Source organism: Nicotiana sylvestris, chromosome 8 (genome assembly GCF_000393655.2).
Source record: "Nicotiana sylvestris chromosome 8, ASM39365v2, whole genome shotgun sequence".
In the NCBI taxonomy this organism is placed as follows: domain Eukaryota; kingdom Viridiplantae; phylum Streptophyta; class Magnoliopsida; order Solanales; family Solanaceae; genus Nicotiana; species Nicotiana sylvestris.
In genome coordinates, this window is record NC_091064.1 from 167,150,921 (window position 1) to 167,171,539 (window position 20,619).

The 20,619-nt window shown below is 39.0% G+C and overlaps 1 protein-coding gene across 1 annotated transcript; it reads left to right on the forward strand.

Moving 5' to 3' along the window:
• The first annotated feature begins 792 nt into the window (after window positions 1-792).
• Window positions 793-2,600, forward strand: LOC104224892 (uncharacterized). The gene is made up of 2 exons (XM_009776610.2): window positions 793-1,655; window positions 2,150-2,600. The coding sequence occupies exons 1-2, from the start codon at window positions 793-795 to the stop codon at window positions 2,598-2,600; spliced, it is 1,314 nt and encodes a 437-aa protein (XP_009774912.2).
• Window positions 2,601-20,619: the final 18,019 nt, after the last annotated feature.

Sequence of the window (20,619 nt, forward strand, 5' to 3'; positions counted from 1 at the left end):
AAGACCAATTGAGGAAGATGATCAAGGGGAAGAAGAACAAAGTGTTAATGGTAACAATGGTAAATTATTATTACAACAAGGAGATGGCCAATCAAAGAATATGGAGGAGCAAGATAGAGTCGAATGTCCAGCAGTTGGAACAGTCGTTGCAAGCCATAAGCCATGCAGGGGTTTACAAGTATCAATAGTAATCCACGCCAATGACCTCAATGAGAATGTAGCTGTTCCCAATGAGAATGGGGAGCCCATTGATCCAGGTGACACCGTGATAAGGAAACAGCCACATGCTGATAATCTCAAATGTAGTCAGTTGGAACTAGGCAACGAAGGTGAGGACAATATAGATCCTAAATTTCCTAACAATAGGGAAGAAGGATCTGCAAATAAGAGAATCATAGCTCAAACAAGGAGTGAACTAGCTGGAAATAATGCAAAAGAAAATGTGAGCAAAAAATTAATACCCAAGGCTACTATAGATCAACTGATGGAGCACAAGGAACGCTTTAAAGGTGAGGAAAATCAGACAGGCAAAGGAAAGGACATGGATGCTGAATCTACTGCCCAGAACTTTATGCATGTTGCAAGGCTTGGGGATATTTCTCCACGTCAAATGGAAAAGTTTAAATCAGCAGGTCGTGGGAGAAAGAGGCAGACGAAGGAGACCCCTAGTGTGCAAATACCTGGAGTTCAAACAAGGAGAGCTAATTCCAAATCCATTATTTAGATATGAATGCTGTAATCTGAAATATACGATCAGTGAAAACAAAAAGAGCTTTTGAGAGGCTCATCACAATGCATAGACAGCATAAATTTCAGTTCATAGGATTGATGGAACCAAAACAACAAGGGAGAAATCTGGACAAATATCGGAGGAGCATTGATTTTCCACAGGCCATCAGAAATGTATCAAACAAAATATGGGAATTCTTTGATGATAGGTTTGAAATTACGGTGGTAATGGATATGGTACAACAGCTGACATTGAAGATATTTGATTCTGAGGATCAACGAGAATTTATGTTGACATTGGTGTGTGCAAAGTGCGATTCTATAGAAAGAATTGAATTATGGGATTCTTTATATGCATTGTCTAATGACATGACTCTACCATGGCTTGTAGGTGGAGACTTTAATGTCATTTGGGATGAGGAAGATAAATTTGGTGGTTTATCGGTGCATATCAATGAAGTATATGATTTTCGACATTGTGTGAATACATGTACTCTATTTGATCTTGGTATTAAAGAGAGTATCTCTACTTGGTGGAATGGAAGAGCAGAAGAGGATTGCATTTTTAAACGATTGGACAGATGTTTGGGTAACATGGAATTTCAACAATTATGGCCTGGATTAGAGGTAGAACATCTACCAAAAACTGGGTCAGACCACTGCCCATTGTTGATAAAACTCGATGCTCAAGTTACTCCAGTAAAGAAGCCTTTTAGATTTATAAATTTTTGGACTCAACATGAATCATTCCAGGCAGTTGTTCGTGAGAATTGGAATGCTGATTTCCAAGCTAATTCATTCACATTATTCAATTACAAATTGAAGAAGCTCAAGAAGGCATTATCAAGATGGAGCAAAGCTACTTATGGAGACATTTTTCAGAAACTTGCAAGTCTTGAGGAAGTTGTGAAAGTTCATGAGGCACAGTTTGAACTGAGACCATGCCGGGGCGATTTACCACAGAAGCTATCCACCTTATTAGGAGGATGGTGGAACAATACAGGGATAAGAAGAAGGATCTCCACATGGTGTTTATCGACCTAGAGAAAGCGTACGACAGAGTTCCTAGGGAGGTCTTATGGAGATGCTTAGAGGCTAAAGGGGTCCTGGTTGCCTGCGGTTTCGAGTTATTGACGCCAATCCCCGAGTGTTCGGGACGTTTTTGGCTTTGGGGCCGTTTTGTGAACTTGATGTTGCCTCATTGAGGGCTTACGAGTTTGAAGCTCTGACCCGGGGGTCGTGCGGTTTCGAGTTGTTGACGCTAGTCCCCGAGTGTTCGGGAATGACTACAAAACATTAATAGAATTATATATTTTTTTGTAATTTTCGAATTTATGTAAAGTACAAAATAAGGTACTATTTTTTGTATTTTTCAATTTTATGAGAAATACATAAATTAAAAGTTTATGTATTTGATCAGACAACCAACGAGAGAAGAAGTAAAACAAGCTGTATATGGATCAAATGGGCAGAGTGCTGGAGGACCGGATGGTTTCAATGGAAGTTTTTTCCATGCATGTTGGGAGACTATAGGTGATGATGTCGTGGAAATGGTGAAGGCTTTCTTCAATGGACACGAACTACCTAAATTTATTACTCATACAAATTTGGTATTATTACCAAAGAAGAAGGAAGTCATAACTTTTTCAGATATGTGGCCAATTAGCCTTAGCAACTTCATAAACAAGGTTTTTTCGAGGGTTATCCATGAAAGATTGGTGGGCTTGCTTCCTAATCTAATATCTGATGAACAGGCAGGTTTCGTAAAAGGAAGGAGTATTGTTGAAAATGTGCTACTAACACAAGAAATAATAACTGACATGAGATTGAGAACGAAGGCAGGACCTAATGTGTTATCAAGCTTGACATGACAAAAGCATATGATCGATTATCTTGGCTATTCCTGACCAAGGTTCTGAGGAAGATGGGCTTTTCTGAAAGATTTATTTGATTCGTTTTTGGAATAATTTCCAAAAATTGGTACTCAGTGTTGATAAATGGGCAGCCACATGGGTTTTCCAAATCAATGAGGGGAGTGAAGCAAGGAGATCCCTTGTCTCCTACTTTATTCATTATGGCAGCTGAGGCTTTGGCAAGAGGTTTGAATTCTCCACATCTAAACCTATATTTTTGTGGGTTTGTATTACCTAAGTGGAGCCCTAAGATTAATCATTTAGCATATGTGGATGATACGATAATATTTTCTTCCTCGGATGCTACGTCTCTTCAATTGATTATGAAAGTACTAAACGCATATGATAGGGCTTCTGGACAGTTGGCTAACAAATCCAAATCAGTTGTATATGTCCATCACTCTACTGAGGAGGCAGTGATTACAAAGGTTGAGCAGATCACAGGGATTGGAAGGCAAGACTTCCCTTTCATCTACCTTGGATGTCCCATCTTCTACGCTAGAAGAAAGATGGATTATTCTGAAGGACTGATTAATAAAATTTTGGACAAACTTCAATCTTGGAAAGGTAAGTTGTTGTCTATTGGAGGGAGAGCTGTATTGATTTCTCATGTCTTGCAAAGTATGCCCATCCATTTATTATCTGCAGTGAACCCACCAGCGCATGTGATCAACAAAATGCATAAATTGTTTGCGAGATTTTTTTGGAGTAGTTCAGTAGATGGAAAGGCTAGACATTGGGCCTCATGGGACACGTTATGTTTACCTAATGATGAAGGAGGTGTGGGGTTTAGGTCATTATATGATATGTCCAAAGCTTTGTTTTGTAAGCTTTGGTGGAATTTTAGAACCAAGCCATCATTATGGAGTTCGTTCATGAGCCAAAAATATTGCAAGAAATTAAATCCATTGATAGTTCCATGGAAACATGGGTTACATGTCTGGAAAAAAATGTTAGAATGTAGAGATAGTGTGGAACATCAAATTGTATGGAAACCTAAAATGGGGTCATCACTATTTTGGTTTGATAATCGGACAGCGCTGGGAGCTTTATACTTTGTCAACCCACAGGATTTTTATTGTAATGAATCAATTCATAACATTTGTGATGTTGTCCATGAAGAGGGGTGGGATGAGCAAAAGTTGCATGAAATATTGCCTGACGACCTAGCAATGCACATTCTAGAAAATATCCCTCCACCGTGTGTTCATGATGTTCTAGATAGACCATGCTGGAATTTGGAATCAAAAGGGAACTTCTCTGTAAAAACAGCTTGGGATTATCTAAGGAGGAGAAAAGATTATGCTATTTCATATAAAAACATATGGGTGAAGGGATTACCTTTCAAAATCTCCTTCCATATGTGGAAATTATGGAAAGTAAGACTTCCATTAGATGATGTTATTCGGAGGATGGGATATTTTATGCCTTCTAGGTGCTGGTGTTGTGTTAACCCGGACGAGGAAACAACGGAACATGTATTTTTTAAGTCATTTGCCGCAAGAAAAGTATGGGCCTACTGCTTCTCGTTTGCAGGATTATCATTAGAGGGACTAAGTTTGCACCATGCCATTGTGAAATGCTGGACTGTGGAGGTAATACCAAGACTTAAACCAATATTCTTAGCTCTACCATGTATCATTATTTGGGAATTATGGAAACGGACGAATAGTTATAAATATGGGGAAGCAGTTTAGATCAATAGGGTGGTGCATCAAATATGCAATACAATCCAGTCCTTAATCAAGGTGAGAAAATCAGGGATCAGTCGTGTACCTAAAAGATGGCCAGATATGCCATACATGATGGAGGGATACAAGCCTAGATTGAAGGTAAATAAAGTTCTGTGGGAGTTTCCTATAGCTGGATGGATCAAGATCAATACGGATGGTGCCTCAAGGGGTAATCCGGGCAAGAGCTCTGTTGGCTTTTGCTTGAGAAATGAACATGGAGACCTCATATATGCAAGGGCGAAAGAGATTCAGGAGATGACAAACACACAAGCAGAGGCAAGGGCAATGCTGGAGGCAGTACGTTATTGTATTAACCATGACATATCGCAAGTTTGGTTGCAAACAGATTCATTAATGCTCAAAAATGTGGTGGAGGGGATCTGGAAACCACCTTGGGTTATTGAGGAAGAAGTAGAGGAAATTAAAAGGTTTCTAAGGATGTGCAATGGGAAGATCTCACATATTTATAGAGAAGGAAACAAATTGGCGGACTATTTGGCAAACTATGCTCTTGACAATGGCAATATAGAATGTTAAAAATTTCATCATCTTGACACACATGGGAGAAGGCTGGTCAATATTGATAAACTACAATGTCCCTACTTGAGAGTCAAGGTAGCAAGGAATTAGGAATGGAAAAGATGCACTTAACCAAAGGGAAGAAGAATCTGGACAGCATGATAGATCAACAACTTCAAATCCTATAGGAGGGGAGGTTGGGGATCAATTTTTACTAACGATGGTTTCTTTGTTTGCAGGAAAATATACTGTACTCATGTCTCATCCTTTGGTTGAACTCCTATGGGTGGTATTAACACTGTGTTCATCCCCAAGGAGGAATATCGAAGATGAGCATAAGCATGGAAGCATGGACAAAAGTTGATACAAGGAGGAAAATATATCACATATTGGCTGTTCAATTCATGTCAAAGATCCTCAGTAACAGGGAATTAAACGCACAGGGAACTACACTTTGGTTTTAGGCAGTGGCCAACCAAGTGGAAATGCAAGTGCAACGCAAATACAAACAAAGTGGCTATGCGTGCAACCGGGCAGTAACAGTTCTTACTGCAGGCTATTTGTGCACGGTGTGCAAAATGCAGCTGCTGCTGAAGTATCATGATATTACCTATTTGAAGACTTTCCATTTAGTGGCGTCATGCAAAATCTGGACACCTGAGCAAATATTTGAGCACATGAGACATTTGCTGCACAGTTGGATGACGCAGCACTATTCATCTGGAGCCATGACACTTTTGAAAGGTACAGGTAATGGACATCGCGAGGGCTCATCGACACAATAGAATTGGATGGATCAAGTTAGCAACAATCACGTTGGGAAGCTGGAGCAACAAACCAACAATTGAACATCAAGGATGTACAACTTGCGAAAGAAGGTGCAATGGAATAGAGGGATATAGAACTGGACAATGGAATGCTGGGCAGACATGGATCAACAATTACAATACTGGACGAGGAAATTTTATATATACATGCACCATTACTCACAAATCAATGCAAGCAATACAAATAATGGGCACAAGTACTGTAGCAAGAAGCAAATGGTCAAAATTAATACATCACAACAATGGCTCAATGCACTGGATATCAAACAAGTATGCTGGAGATCACATGAACTCATTGAGCCAACTGCACAGGTCACACATCAGTGGAAGCATAATCAAAATTTTGGCAGAGCGCAATTTCTTAAAGTCAAATTTGAAGATATCCCATGGCTAGCTTTTGAATCTCATTTAATGTGCTTTATTAGTTTGCATAATGTGATATCAATGTTGTGTGCTTTGCTCAACATTGATAATAGGAATTATGTAAGCGTCAAAGTTTATTACTTTCATCGTGTAAGATCTTCTTACTTTGTATTTTTATTTGTTTTTATATATATAAAAACTAGTCCTAGGCTATACCTAGTGGATTGCTAAAAAAAAAAGAATGTTTCCTCCCCGTCACGTGCCCTTTCCTCTATTCTTGCATTGTTATTAAATTTTGATTATCCCTTCTCCAATAGGATGTCGCCATCTCACCTTTCCAAAGATTCCCTGTAACAAACCTTATCAATTTGCATGCAAGAGGACTCACGTACACTACATTTCTTTGAGAGTGGCCCACATGGCTTTTTGGATTGGGCTTCTTTTCCCCAAGATTTTTTTATACATAAGGACACACAGTCACACCAAATGCGCCTTCAACCCCCATTTTCGAGCAGCCGTTACACCCATGAGCACCCTCCCCCATCTTCCTCTCTAACACACAAACAGCCCCATATTCCTTCATCACCTTGACCCTTCAGCCGTGGAACAATGTGAAAACCTTAGAGGATTCTAGCCCAACTAAGAGATCACCAAACGACTTTCCTGTTCTTCATCTTCTTCAGCAGCCGCAACTGCCAACTTCGACCCCTCTGCTCCTTCACTCGCGCTGCTGCCTCGCCGGAATCGGCCACCGTCGAGTGACGACGCTGCTATCAGCAACAATGGACAGAGCTAACACTCATCTTTCTGAAGAGCAGCTATAAATCCGATCATCAAAGCTTCAGCTCTTCAAAACAAGTTTTTTTTTTTGAATTCCATTTTCTGGTCAGGAGATCTCTTTGAGGTCGTTAGCTCTTCGTTTCCGTTTGAGGTCCTTTCGTCGTCCTGATTTGGTTTGCTGTCCCTACTCGTTTGTACTGTCGCTTCTCAGACAAACTGTTCGCGTCGTGGTTTTGATCCGGTCAGTTGTTTTCTTTCTCTGCGATTTGGCCTTCATTTTTTCATGGATTCAGAAGTTGGGTTAGCTTCATTTTGTTGTTTGTTGTTATTTCATCAAGCTATAAATGTTTTCTTTTTAATTTCCTTCATAGGGTTCAGTTGACTTAACTTTATAATTATGTAAAGATGTTTAATGTTTTCGCTCCATGCACCGAATTTCATACTAGAAAAGTAGTAAGTGTTAACGTCAATGAGTGGGACCTATTTGCTGCTTTATTATTTCAACTGCATATGGTTTATAAAAAGAAGTCTTTAATTCATTTATAAATTCCATTATAGAGTAAGAGTTATCTAGATGGCATCACAAGATATACTCAACGCCTAGCTCAAGAAATAAACTATATTTTTATAGCTTGGGCATTACCATTAACTTCCCATAATACATTTCGAATTATTTTTATGGCTTGGGCATATGGAAATTGAAAGATAATCGAGGCCGTGTGGTTTCGAATTTAGAAGCCTAAAATTTACTTTAAGTGATTAATGTAAGTGATTATCTTGGTCTCAGTTTAATTTTATTTACTTGTTCATGACGCTAGGAGCATACTTAGGTCGTTAATATTCTTAAACATTGTAACTTGCTTTAGGTGCGATCGATAATAAATTATCGTGGCCATGGGTACGGTTCCCGTGGCATGATCACGAGATGTGAATTTCAAGCCGGGTGTGCATTTCATGTGACCCGTTTCTAATTTCCAACAAGGTTAAATAGAACGTTTCGTGAACCGCGGGTGCATTTCATGTAGTGTGGCTTACGATGTGTTTTAAATGACCTTGAATTTTCCTAAATTATTAAAAAGCGGTTAAAAGTTAAAAAATGCACATAGATTTAAAAGTGTTTTAAAATCAGATAAATAGGCCAATAATAATAGTTGAGCGACCGTGCTAGAACTACGGAACTCGGGAATGCCTAACACCTTCTTCTGGGTTAACAGAATTCCTTACCCGGATTTCTGTGTTCGCGGACTGTAAAGCAGAATCAATCTTTCCTCGATTCGGGATTTAAAACCGGTGACTTGGGACACCATAAATTATCCCAAGTGGCGACTCTGAATTTTAAATAAAATAATCCTGTTTCGATTGTCACTTAAATTGGAAAAACTCCTTTATATCCCCTTTTGGGGTAGTAAAAAGGAGGTGTGACAGCTCTGGCGACTCTGTTGGGGACAAGAACCCAGTACTTTTAGTTCAGGGTTCAAGAATTCGAGCTTAGAATAGGTGTTATGATTGGCTTTCATGATTGCCTGATATTACGTGTTTGAGCCTAATGTGCTAAATGTCGCTTTTTACATCTTTGATATTGTTTGAACTGTATATATAAATTGTTATGAAACCCTCTTCTCTCTGAGTCTTCTAAATCATCTGGGAAGTGTGCACTTCGTGTGACTTCTCTTCTGTTAGAGTCATATCCCAATTTTAGAACGAGGTTCGGACAAGTTGCAAAGCCGATGAAGCTTCTGTATTCCTGGTACGCTGCCCCCCTCGGCTCGAGCTATCCGATCGGGTAAGCCAGGTCTAGAACAAATAACCCAGATTTTTTTTAAACCTAGAATAACATAGCACCATGCCGAATTCCTAGTAGGAACGCTTGTTTGCATCACATGCATTTGACTTTGGGGACTCAACACAGGGGTTGGGTCCGTCTAGGACAAGTGTACCCAAATTAAAAGACCATCCTGAGACATCTTACATGCTACTTGCGTATCTATCTTTTTCGGCTTACATATTGACTAGCTTCTAGAATAGGGAAAGAAAATGGAAAAAAAGAGAGAAAAAGATCAAAATCAAAAAAAAAAAAAAAGAAAAGAGAGTGAGATGTAGGTATTTGAAATATCCTGAAACTCTGCCGAAATTTTGAAAAATAGAAAAAGAAAAGTCATTTCAAAATAAGTCGTGTTTTTCCTGTTCCGTCAAAACGGACGAACTACGCGGGTCTGATTCTTACCGGATGTGAGATACGTAGGCAAACCTCATCGGTTCTGGCCCACAATTTTCAAAAAAATCCAAAAATATTTTCCTTTACTTCCTTCTTTAGAAAGTCTTTCTTTAAGACCCCAATTTTCAAAAAATCCAAAAATATTTTCATTTACTTCCTTCTTTAGAAAAGTCTTTCTTTAAGACCCTAATTTTTTAAAAAAAAATCCAAAAATATATTTTTTAATTTCTTCTAAAAATCCAAAAATATTTTCATTCTTCTTTAGAAGTTTTTCTTTCGAAAAGTGAAAAGAAAATTCAAGATTCAAAAATATTTTCTTTAGAAGTCTTTCTTTCATAATTTTAACATAAAAGTCCAAAAATTCAAAGATAATTTATTTCTTCTTTATAAGTCTTTCTTTTCAAATTTCTCAACAAAAAAAAAAATCAAAATCCAAAAATATTTTCTTTATTCTTTATAAGTCTTTCTTTCGGAAATTTAAAAGACAAAAAAATGCAAAATTGAAAAAAAAGAGTTAGGTTATTTACTTTATTTCTGATCTTCCCGAACTACGCAAGATCTGATTCATGTTCCCACATGATACGTAGGCAACCCACATTAGGTTCGATCAACCATTGAAAAGAAAAATGAGAAAAAATGAAAAAAAATGAAAAAGATAAGTGAAAAAGAAAAGAGGAAGAATGATAATAATAATAAGGACCGACTAAGTCCATTCTAACGTGTCTCTTATTTTGAATTGTGAAGAAAGTTTAAGGTGATTGGTTTGTGGTAAACTGACAACACAAGATCCAAGGGAAACATATCATTGACAACTGACATCGAAGCTGTTACAAATGCTCAAGAGATTCAGGGTCAAAGGGTTCAACAAGAGTCTACTTTGGTTGAGGAAAATAGAGTACTGAAACACAAAATTACTGAAATGTGTCAAGCATGGGCCAATAGTCAAGGACCTCCCTTTTCTTCTCATGGTTTTCCAGAGTTCACACCCATCTCAACTACTGCCATTCCGGTCTCATTGTCTAATCAATCTTATCCACCTGGGTTTAGTCCTTATCCTAACTGTACGACTACTGCTGGAACTTCTGTTTCATGCTCTCAAAGTTTTCCATTGACAACCAATCAAACAACCACTACTGTTATGCTCGTTTTTACCATCCCATAACCGACGGTGGTGCAGAGGAAAACTCATGAGTCACAATTTTCTACCCAGCAAGAGCAGTACCACTCGTACTTGTTTGATCTTCCGGCAAACATTGAGAAGCCTGCCCGAAAGATGGCACAGGAAGAAATGACCTAAAGAGTGAATATCTTAGAACGACAATTGAAAAACATACAAGGGTTGGCAAGTCAGAAGAGTACTGCCTTCAAGAATCTATGTATGTTCCCCGATGTCCACTTGCCACCTGGTTTCAAGACTCCCAAATTTGAAAAGTATGATGGACATGGAGACCCCATAGCCTACCTAAAAAGGTATTGCAATCAACTAAGAGGTGCGGGAGGAAAGGAAGAATTATTGATGGCTTATTTTGGAGAAAGCCTTACGGGGGTAGCCTCCGAATGGTTTATAGATCAAGACATATCTCGCTGGTATGTATGGGATGACATGGCTCAGGCCATTGTCAAACAGTTCCAATACAACATCGACATCACCCCAAACCACAATTCCCTTTCAAACCTAAAGAAGAAACCAACTGAAAGTTTTAGGGAATATGTCATTAAATGGAGAGAGAAAGCAGCTAGAGTTAAGCCACCCATGGACGACCACAAGCTAATCACTGTCTTTCTTCAGGCTCAAGAGCCAGATTATTTTCAAAACATGATGTTCACAGTGGGTAAATCCTTCTTGAAAGCGATCAAAATGGGGGAAATGGTTGATAATGGTCTTAAGACAAGCAGAATTATAAGTCAAGCAGTTCTCAAAGCCGCAACTCAGGCTGTCCAAATTGAATCTGATAATTTTAGTGACACGAATGAGAAGGATGAAGAAATCATGATGACATCAGGGTCGAGAAGAAGTCCTAGGAGAGCATCTCGAAGGTATGACCAGCCTTGTCTGTTTTCCGATGATGTTCCTAAGCACTACTATCCACCTCAGAACTCATAATACTCTATTGCTCCACCTCAATATGTTGTCTAGCCACCAAAACACCCTAGAAGGCGAGCATGAGCACCGCAAAATCTCCACCAGCCTCTACAAAATTTTCAAGTGCCCTATAATCTACATCCAAGCCAGGGGTATAGAAGGGAACAAAGGTTAAAAGATAATTTTACACCAATAGGAGAGTCTTATGCAAGCTTATTCGAGAAGTTAAAGCATTATGACATGATTGCACCCATTCCTCCAAATCATATGGACCCACGTGCAAGAAGCTTCGACCCTTCTAAAAGGTGTGTGAATATCATTCCAATGCCCAGGGGCACAATGTTGAAAGTTGTCGGGATTTGAAAAGAGAAATAGAAAGGATGATGCAGGAAAAGCTAATTGTGATCCAATATAATGACACCTAGAATATCACGCAGAATCATTTACCTGCACATATTGATGCACACTTTGTGGGGATGATGCCTGGTGACATGGAGTACGAGAATCCTCTCGGGAACTTGCCGACTGAAATTGGAGAAGGCCATGGTGATTCTGATGAGCAAGTTTGTGGCTAAATGTCAAGCTTAGCAATTGAAAAGTCATTCTCTCCTCACTCGGAAGGAATCTTGGTAGCTTGTTTAAATGTTTTTTTTGTTATTTGGGTTATTTCAGGGTTGTGATCCAGATTTTATTTGTTTTATTGAGTCAAACCCTTCTATCCTTCTATTCTATTTGTATGAGTCATGTCTGTCTGTTTTGTTGTTGCTTTTATTATCTGGGTTATTTTAGGGTTGTAACTCAGATCTTAGGATGTTTGTCTTGTTGTCAAACCCTTTCATCTTTTATTCAATAAAATACAGTTTGTCCTTTTGTGTAATTCCATGCTTAGTTCTTTCGCCGCTAGTTCTAGTGACATGACATGCATGCGGAATTTTTGGTCAGATCATAGAAAACTGATATAATCTTGAATTGGATAGCCGAGAAAAAGACATTTTTAAAAAAGAATCAATTGAAATTTGTTGGAAATTTGACATTAAGGGATGGAAAGTGTCTTGTGACCACGACACACAAGAAGATAGACATGTTCGTCAATGCTGTGATCGCAAAAGGATAATATGTTTGGCGTTCTCGAGGCTGAGAGGCCCTTTTTCTGCTATCCAAACACTTTATACCCTTTGTTACCCCTTTTGAGCATGTGTTATTTTCTTTGACCACCCTCTTCTGAAATCAAGTTTAGAGTCAAGAGTCAAAAAAATGAAAAAAAAAAAAAAAAAAGAAAAGTTTGTGTCCCAAGAGTACAAACTGGGGCAACTCTTAGAAAGTTCAAATAATTAAAAAAAATAGAAGAAGAAAGAATAGTCAAAGGTCTATGCCCCCAGAAAATAGAAGTTGGGGCAATTTGTTTTGAAAAAAAAAAGAAAAAAAAGAAAGAAAAAAGAAAACAGAAAGAAAGATGGAAAAACAGTTAGGACAGATGTTTGAACTACGTTAGACCTGATTCCTTTTTTTTTAAAAAAAAAAAGGATACGTAGGTAGCCTCACAGTTCGGTCCAACCAAATAAGAATTCAAAAAAAAGAGGAAAAAAAAAAGAAAAATCCCAAAAATCCCCAATAGTTGAAACTGGGGCAGAGATTGTATTTCACCTTTGAAAGAGTCGATTCCAAGAGTTGTAAGTCCACAACCCCCTTTACTTTGAGTCTATTTTGAGCCTTTATGACGTCCTTTTTTCCAGCCATATCCAAAATCCTTCCTAATAAAGACCTCCCGATATGCCTTCAAGAATGCCCAGAGAAACATGCAATGAGCAACGGTTGTCACACGACATAGAACACTGTCAAGTTGCTCAAGAAAGCAACAGAAAAAAAAGAGAGAAAATGAAAAAATGTGAGAGTCTTACTAGTGAAAACCTTCACGGGCACTGTAAGGCGACGGTAAGCAGAGATGAACAAATGAGAGAGACTTATTAGTAAAAAACCCTCGGGGCACCACTAGTCGAAAGTGAGTCGTGAAGATGATGCAAAGGATTGGCACGAATAAGCCCGACTTCAAAGGTCATAAGAATGGCAAAAAGGAAGATTGGATTAGCTTGATAGATCAGGCCGTTGAGTCCAAAATGCATGTCATGACCATTAAGGCTAGTTATTGAAAAAAAAGAAAAAAAGAGAAAAAAAACGAAAAAAAAACTCTTACTTCTGTCCTTCCGACAGGAGCATTTCTTGTTAATACTTATTTTTTTGCATCATTGTGTCCTTCACTCTGAATCAGTCCTTGTCAAAACAAGCAAGAAAAGATTTCAAAATCTACTACCAGCTTTTCAGTTGTGTAAAGTAAATTTGGCCAGCACACTCAGTTGTTAATGTCAATATACCTAGAGGATTCATGCAAAAGCTTCCCCAAAAGACTCTTGTCAGCCTACTTGATGCAAGCAAAGACAATTTGTGATTCTCTCTGACAGACAAATTGCTCAAAAGCAGGAAGTCAGTCAAGATATCTGAAAAGGTCACCTAAGCAAAGATCTCCAGTTGGGATAAAGTTGTTTGAGCTACAAATACAAATGGTACTGGGTGTAAAACAATCAGAGTTGGTACAGAACGAAAGTCTTTTGAGACCAACTCAAGCTGATTGAGCAGAAGCCAAGTTGCTCAAGACTCAAGGCACAAATCGACCACCATTTTCAAAACTGACAAATTTTTTCTTTGTGTGAAACAGGAACAAATCAGTGCAAGGAAAGTGGTTCAAAAAAAAAGAAAAAAAAGAAGAAGAAAAAAACAAAAAAAAAGAGAAGGAAAAGAAAAGAAGAGAAGAGCCGACAAAGGGAAGTTTCTCAAATCTTTGGCTTTATTTGCCTTGCTATTGTGCATAAAATCTTGTCATTGATCTTCATATTTTTTCCTCCTAGGATAAAAGTCCTAGTCTGATGGATTTTCTCCCAATAAAATTTTAGTCTAATGAATCTTTCTCCTTAGATAGAAAACCTAGTCTGATGAATTTTCTCCTAGGATAGAAAATCTTAGTCTGATGAATCTTTCTCCTAAGATAACAAAAGGGACCTAGTCTGATGAACTTTCTCCTAGGATCAAAATCTTAGTGTGATGAATCTTTCTACTAAGATAGAAGACCTAGTCTGATGAACTTTCTCCTATGATAGAAATCTTAGTTTGATGAATCTTTCTCCTAAGATACCAAAAAAAAAGACCTAGTCTGATGAACTTTCTTCTAGGATCAAAATCTTAGTCTGATGAATTTTTCTCCTAAGATAGAAGACCTAGTCTGATGAACTTTCTCCTAGGATATAAATCTTAGTCTGATGAATCTTTCTCCTAAGATAACAAAAAAGGGAACCTAGTCTGATGAATTTTCTCCTAGGATCGCAATCTTAGTCTGATGAATTTTTCTCCTAAGATAGAAGACCTAGTCTGATGAACTTTCTCCTAGGATCAAAATCTTAGTCTGATGAATCTTTCTCCTAAGATACCAAAAAAGAAGTAGAAAAGAGGCCTAGTCTGATGAATTTTCTCCTAGGATCAAAATCTTAGTTTGATGAATCTTTCCCCTAAGATAGAAAACCTAGTCTGATGAATTTTCTCCTGGGATAATAATTTTAAAAAAAAGGGAAGTCTGAATTTGAAAAAAAAGAGGGGTCAATTTTTAGTTTTTTTTTTAAGTTATCAATGTCTAGTTTTCTTGAAACCAGGGATCCCGCCCGGAAAATAGGGTCAGTCTTTACTTTAGTCAAGCTTAGTTTATAGTTTTCCGCAAGTTCAATCATGTTTAGGAGACGCACATCCTAGTAGAGTCATTAATTTTACTCTCATCATTGCATCCTTCATCAGTAGCGTAGGTGATTTATAGTTCTACTAACAACTCACAAATCTTCCTAGTGCAAACTGGGGCAGAAAAATTTCTTTTGTTTTGTCTGTTGTGTTGTAATTAGGCGCCCACTTGGAGAACAAGGAAAGACAGTTCAAGTTTCAAGGGAAAACGGTTTCAAAGGAAAGCGGGTCGAGTTTAGCAGTCAGGCGCCCACCTGGAAAACAAAGGGAAAACAATTCAAGTTTCAGAGGGAAGGAATACAATTCAAATGTTGGTAATCAGGCGTAGGGGTGTGCATTCGATTTATCGATTCAATTTGACCCTTATCGAACATTACTTATCGATTATCGATTTGTACATATGTTTATCGTTATCGTTTCAATAAGGTTTTGATTTTTTCGATTTCGATTTATCGATTTTTGGGGCTTATCGATTCGGTTATCGATTACACCAATAAAAAAATTTGCGGGATTCCACGGAAAGTATATTGCTATAAACACGCCTAACTAATATGACAAAAAGAAGCTAAAATAAGACGAACACCGTTTATAACATAAAAATTGTGTCAACAAGCACATGCAACGAAACTAAAGTAAGGGATCAAATGTATGCCACCAACACTCCAACGGTATAAAAAGTTTACATCATCACGGCTAATTCTATTTTCCATTAATTTGAACTTCATTCCTTTGAGCTTTAAATACACTCACAGATCTGTTCGCCGTTGCCGAACACTCAGAGTTACTCTTCTCCTTCCTTCCATTGCCTCCTGAAAACTGATTTCTCTTCAAATGTATGCCAAATTTCCCTTACTTAAAAGTAATTTATTAGCTCTGTCTTACAAGTAAGTAAATTCGCGAAAAAGCGAAGGATAAGATACTTGAGAAATGCATTTTACTTATTTGATTAGAAATACTTGAATCAGCTCAAGTGTGTTATCTTAATATTTCTGAGTACTATTCCATATAATATAAATAAAGAACGAATGAAGAATGCGCATATTTCTGAACAATAGTTAATTAAGCTGGTAAACTAGCTGTATATGTCAATGCCTGTTTGATTGGAAGTCATTCCTATATTGTATCATCAGGATAGAGCCTAAGAATTCCCGGGAAAAAAATCATTTTTTTGAATTTTTATTTCCTAGTCGATTAGTTTCTATAGTGGTTTTGGGTTTAAAGCTGAATCAGTTGATTGATTAGATCTGTGAAGATGTACACGTCAAGGCAAAAGATTCACAAAGGCAAAGATGCCGAACCTTCTGAGTTCGAGGAGTCCGTTGCATAGGTTTCATTTTGTTTTTAGTTGACCCGTTCTGATTATTGTATATCTTCAATTTCATTATATAATTTGTGATTGTGGAATGAAGATTTAATTTTTTTGTTGAACATGCTTTGTTTGATTTGGAAAACACCAACCAAGAGCTGAAAAGTGAATTGAAAGATTAAGGACTTAGGGTAAAGGAAAGGATATTATAGAATAAGGATTTAAAAAAAATTAATATATCTTATCGGTTTATCGATAAACCGATAATCGAAGAGGACAAAATCGAAATCGAAATCGATAACTCGATAAGGAAAATTTCGAAATCGAAATCGATAAACCGATATCAATAAACCGATAACAAATAATCGATTCGATTTATCGATAAACCGATTCAAATGCACACCCCTAATCAGGCACCCACCTGGAGAACAAAGGGAAAGCAACAATGTTCAAGGGAAGACGGTTCAAGTTTAGCAATCAGGCGCCCACCTAGAAAACAAAGGGAAAATACTTCAAGTTTCATAGGAAAGGAAGACAATTCAAATGTTGGTAATCAGACGTCCACCTGGAGAACAAAGGGAAAGAAGCAATGTTCAAAGGAAGACGGTTCAAGTTCAGCAATCAGGCGCCCACCTGGAGAACAAAGGGAAGACAGTTCAGATTTCGAGGAAAAACAGTGCAAGTATTGGCAATCAGGCGCCCACCTGGAGAACAAGGAGAAGGCAGTCCAAGTTTTGAAGGAAGACAGTTCGAGTATTGGCAATCAGGCGCCTACCTGGAGAATAAGGGAATTCACTTCAGAATGCAATTCAAGTCAGCAACAAAAGAAACTCGCAGCAAGAATGCAAGTCAACAGTCCGAGATGATCAACGGAAGTTAGTCACAATCCAGAATAAAAAAAAAAGATAAAGGCAAGAAGTGAATCCAAATGCAGAAGTTGATGAAAGATGTGGGCTGCTCAAGACATGACTGAAGTCACAAGCATGGTGTGTCCGGTTTTGATCCGAAAAGCTGAAGAAGAATGAACTAGCACCTACACCTAACAAGCGCCAAGGTTCAAATCTAAAGTCAGCATGAAGAACCATTAAAGACTCAAGATCAAGGTTCAGAAGACTTATAGATAGGAATCTTGTAACTCATAGTTGACAGGCTTAGTTAGTCTTTTTCATTTTTTGATTTTGATGTAATAACAGGACCGCGGACCGGAACCTCGACAGAACGGCACCTCGACCGGCTCTCCACCTCAGTATACCCCATCATCTCACTCACTTCTAAACTACATGTGGCCTGATTCCTTTATAGCCAAGGATATATAGGCAGCTCAGATACCAGGGCTCGATCACATTCCTCTTTCTTTTAGCTTTTAGTCTCTTTAAATAAGGATCGGGTCAAAAAACATGTCTAGTCGTTCTTTGTCTGGAAATACTTCGTATTTTCAGTCAAAGAGATGCAGCTCTAGACATGTGATTTTTTACCCTCCCCAAGATTTTTTATATTTTAGCGTAAATATTTAGTTTAGATTTAGTATCGCTCTCTTTACTTTAGTTTATCTAAAAAATCTACAAAAATATTTTCCCTTTTTCTAGCTAGTTAATATTTTGTTTTGATATTATAGTTAAATAAGGAGGAATAATTTGTTGTTATCAAGCAGTGGTTCTCTAATTCGTGTATGTAAGTGTCTCTAATTCACTTACATTCGTTCGTTTCTTCTCTACCCACGAACCGCTAGCAGGTATTAACCCCCCCGGATAACACCCATTTCCATTTTTATTCTGCTTTTTGTGCTTTATATATTCATAATTTGAGTAGAATCTGTTGCTGCAATTGCTTTTTAATTCCAAAAATTAGGGGTTTGTAAGTTGTTTTTCCACATCGAGATCGTGTAGCTTTCTGGGATGTTTAGTAGGATCGAGTTTTCTTGCTCATTTTGAAGGTTTTATTACTTGGGTACTCGTTCATTACTGATTTTGGGTTCTTTTTTGGAATTTTTGTTTGTTAATTAAGTTCAAACCATAAGTTTGCATAAACCATCTTCTTTTAATATTGCATAAGTTTCAAAACTGAGCATTTGGTCAATTCCACTCCTATCTGATTTTTTTATATGAGAACTTCAGAAATAGTCGGATCTCCTCGCCTATTTCAGAAGCTTGCTTGTTGTTTTTCTTCAGTTAATTTCGGTTGCTAGTTACTTTCGGTGCTACACCAGTGGTAGCGGTGATAGCCCTTGTTGGTCTTTGGGTCGTGGTATTTTCTGTGTTTTCAGGGAAATTCTCAAAGTGGTTGGAGACAAGTTGGGCGCACGAGCACTAGCAAAGGAGAGCAACCTGGACGAGCATCAGCAAAGGGCGGTGGGAAGCATTGCGTGAGCTTGCAAGTATATCGAGGGCTGCAAATCAACACAGGTTTAGTTCTCGGGAATTGGTACCTCCCGTTCTACTGTTTTCCTTTTGGTGTTAGCTAAATTGATGTTACTTTAGTTCACAATAGTTAAATCATTCAATAGGTGTACAGGTAGTCACTTCTTTCCTTCTAGTTTGATTCGTTGTCCGTGGTGCACTAGCGAGTCTTTTGTAGATCTGTCGTAGGTGTAGTGGCGGCAGTCTGGGATGATAGATTAAAGGCATGTCCTCAGGTGGGGCAGAGGGGGGGGCAAAGAGTGGGCTCGGGGTCAGGGGGTGGGTCGGGAGGCAGGGGAGGTAGAGTGGGCAAGGGAGCCTATAGGTTGAGAATCGGGTCATGGAACATAGGTTCGCTAACGAGTAAGTCTATAGAGTTGGCGAAGATCCTTCAGAAGAGGAAGATTAATATAGCGTGTGTCCAGGAGACTAGGTGGGTCGGATCGAGGGCGAGAAATGCGGATGGGTATAAGTTGTGGTACTCCGGAGTCGTGAGGGGTAAGAATGGAGTGGGTATCCTAGTAGATAGCCATCTTAGGGAGTCGGTGGTAGAGGTCAGGCGTGTGAATGATAGACTAATGACTATTAAATTGGTGGTGGGTGAGTGTAATTTAAACGTCGTTAGCACGTACGCACCGCAAGTAGGTTGTGATGAGGAGATTAAAAGGCGTTTTTGGGAAGGGTTAGATGACATTATTTGTAGTATTCCGCCTTCCGAGAGGTTATTCATAGGAGGGGATTTCAATGGTCATATTGGGTCGTCTGCAGGTGGTTATACTGAGGTGCATGGCGGCTTTGGTTTGGGGAACGGAACGGAGGGGGCATCTCACTGCTGGATTTTGCCAAGGCATTCGATCTAGTGATTGCAAACTCGAGTTTTCCGAAGCGAGAGGAGCATTTGGTTACTTACCAAAGTTCGGTGGCGAAAACTCAAATTGACTATCTCCTCCTTAGGAGATGCGACAGAAGGTCGTGCGAGGATTGCAAAGTTATCCTAGGTGAGACCCTTGCAACGCAACATAGGCTCTTGGTGATGGACGTTAGTATTATGATAAGAAGGAAACAGAGGTCAGTACGAGGCCGCCCGAGGATTAGGTGGGGCGCCTTGACTAAGGTTAAAGCCCAGGAGTTGGAAGGAAGGTTGTCGGCAATGGGAGCTTGGAGAAGTAGTGGGGACGCAAACACTATGTGGTCGACGACGGCGGACTATATAAGGAAGGCAGTAAGAGAGGTGTTAGGGGTATCTTCAGGCCGCACTTGTGGCCACAAAGGAGACTGGTGGTGGAATGCAGTTGTACAAGGTAAAGTGGAAGCGAAGAAGGTGGCTTACCTGCGGTTAGTGGGGAGCACTGGAGAGGAGGAGAAGAGAGCGAACATTGCGAGATATAAGGTAGCTAGGAAGGAGGCAAAGATGGCAGTGACGGAGGCAAAGACGGCAGCTTTTGCTCGTTTGTATGAGGAACTAGGGAACAAAGGCGGGGAGAAGAAGTTACTCCGACTCGCTAAGGTGAGAGAGAGGACGGCTCGGGATTTGGACCAAGTGAGGTGCATAAAAGATGAGGACGTCAAAGTTTTGTTGGGGGATGACCAGATAAAGAGGAGATGGCAGACCTACTTTCATAAACTTCTAAATGAGGAAGGGGATCAGGATATTGTACTAGGTGAATTGAGGAACGCTGACAGCCCCCATGAACTAAGTGATTGTCGGGACATTGAGGTCGATGAGGTCATGGAGGCAATGCGTAAGATGAGAAGGGGCAGAGCTACCGGACCAGATGAAATTCCGGTTGAGCTTTGGAGGTGTGTGGGTAGAGCAGGCTTGGAATGGCTTACTAAGTTGCTTAATGTTATATCCAAGACTAATAGGATGCCCGAAGAGTGGAGGTGGAGTACAATGGTCCCGTTGTATAAGAACAAAGGCGATATCCAGATCTGTAACAACTATAGGGGTATTAAATTACTAAGTCATACCATGAAAGTC

Coding starts and splice junctions, on each gene's coding strand:
- LOC104224892 (XM_009776610.2), top strand. CDS start 793: ATGCATAGACAGCATAAATTTCAGTTCATAGGATTGATGGAACCAAAA. Junction 1,656..2,149: donor GTGAAAGTTCATGAGGCACA/GTTTGAACTGAG, acceptor GTATTTGATCAG/ACAACCAACGAGAGAAGAAG.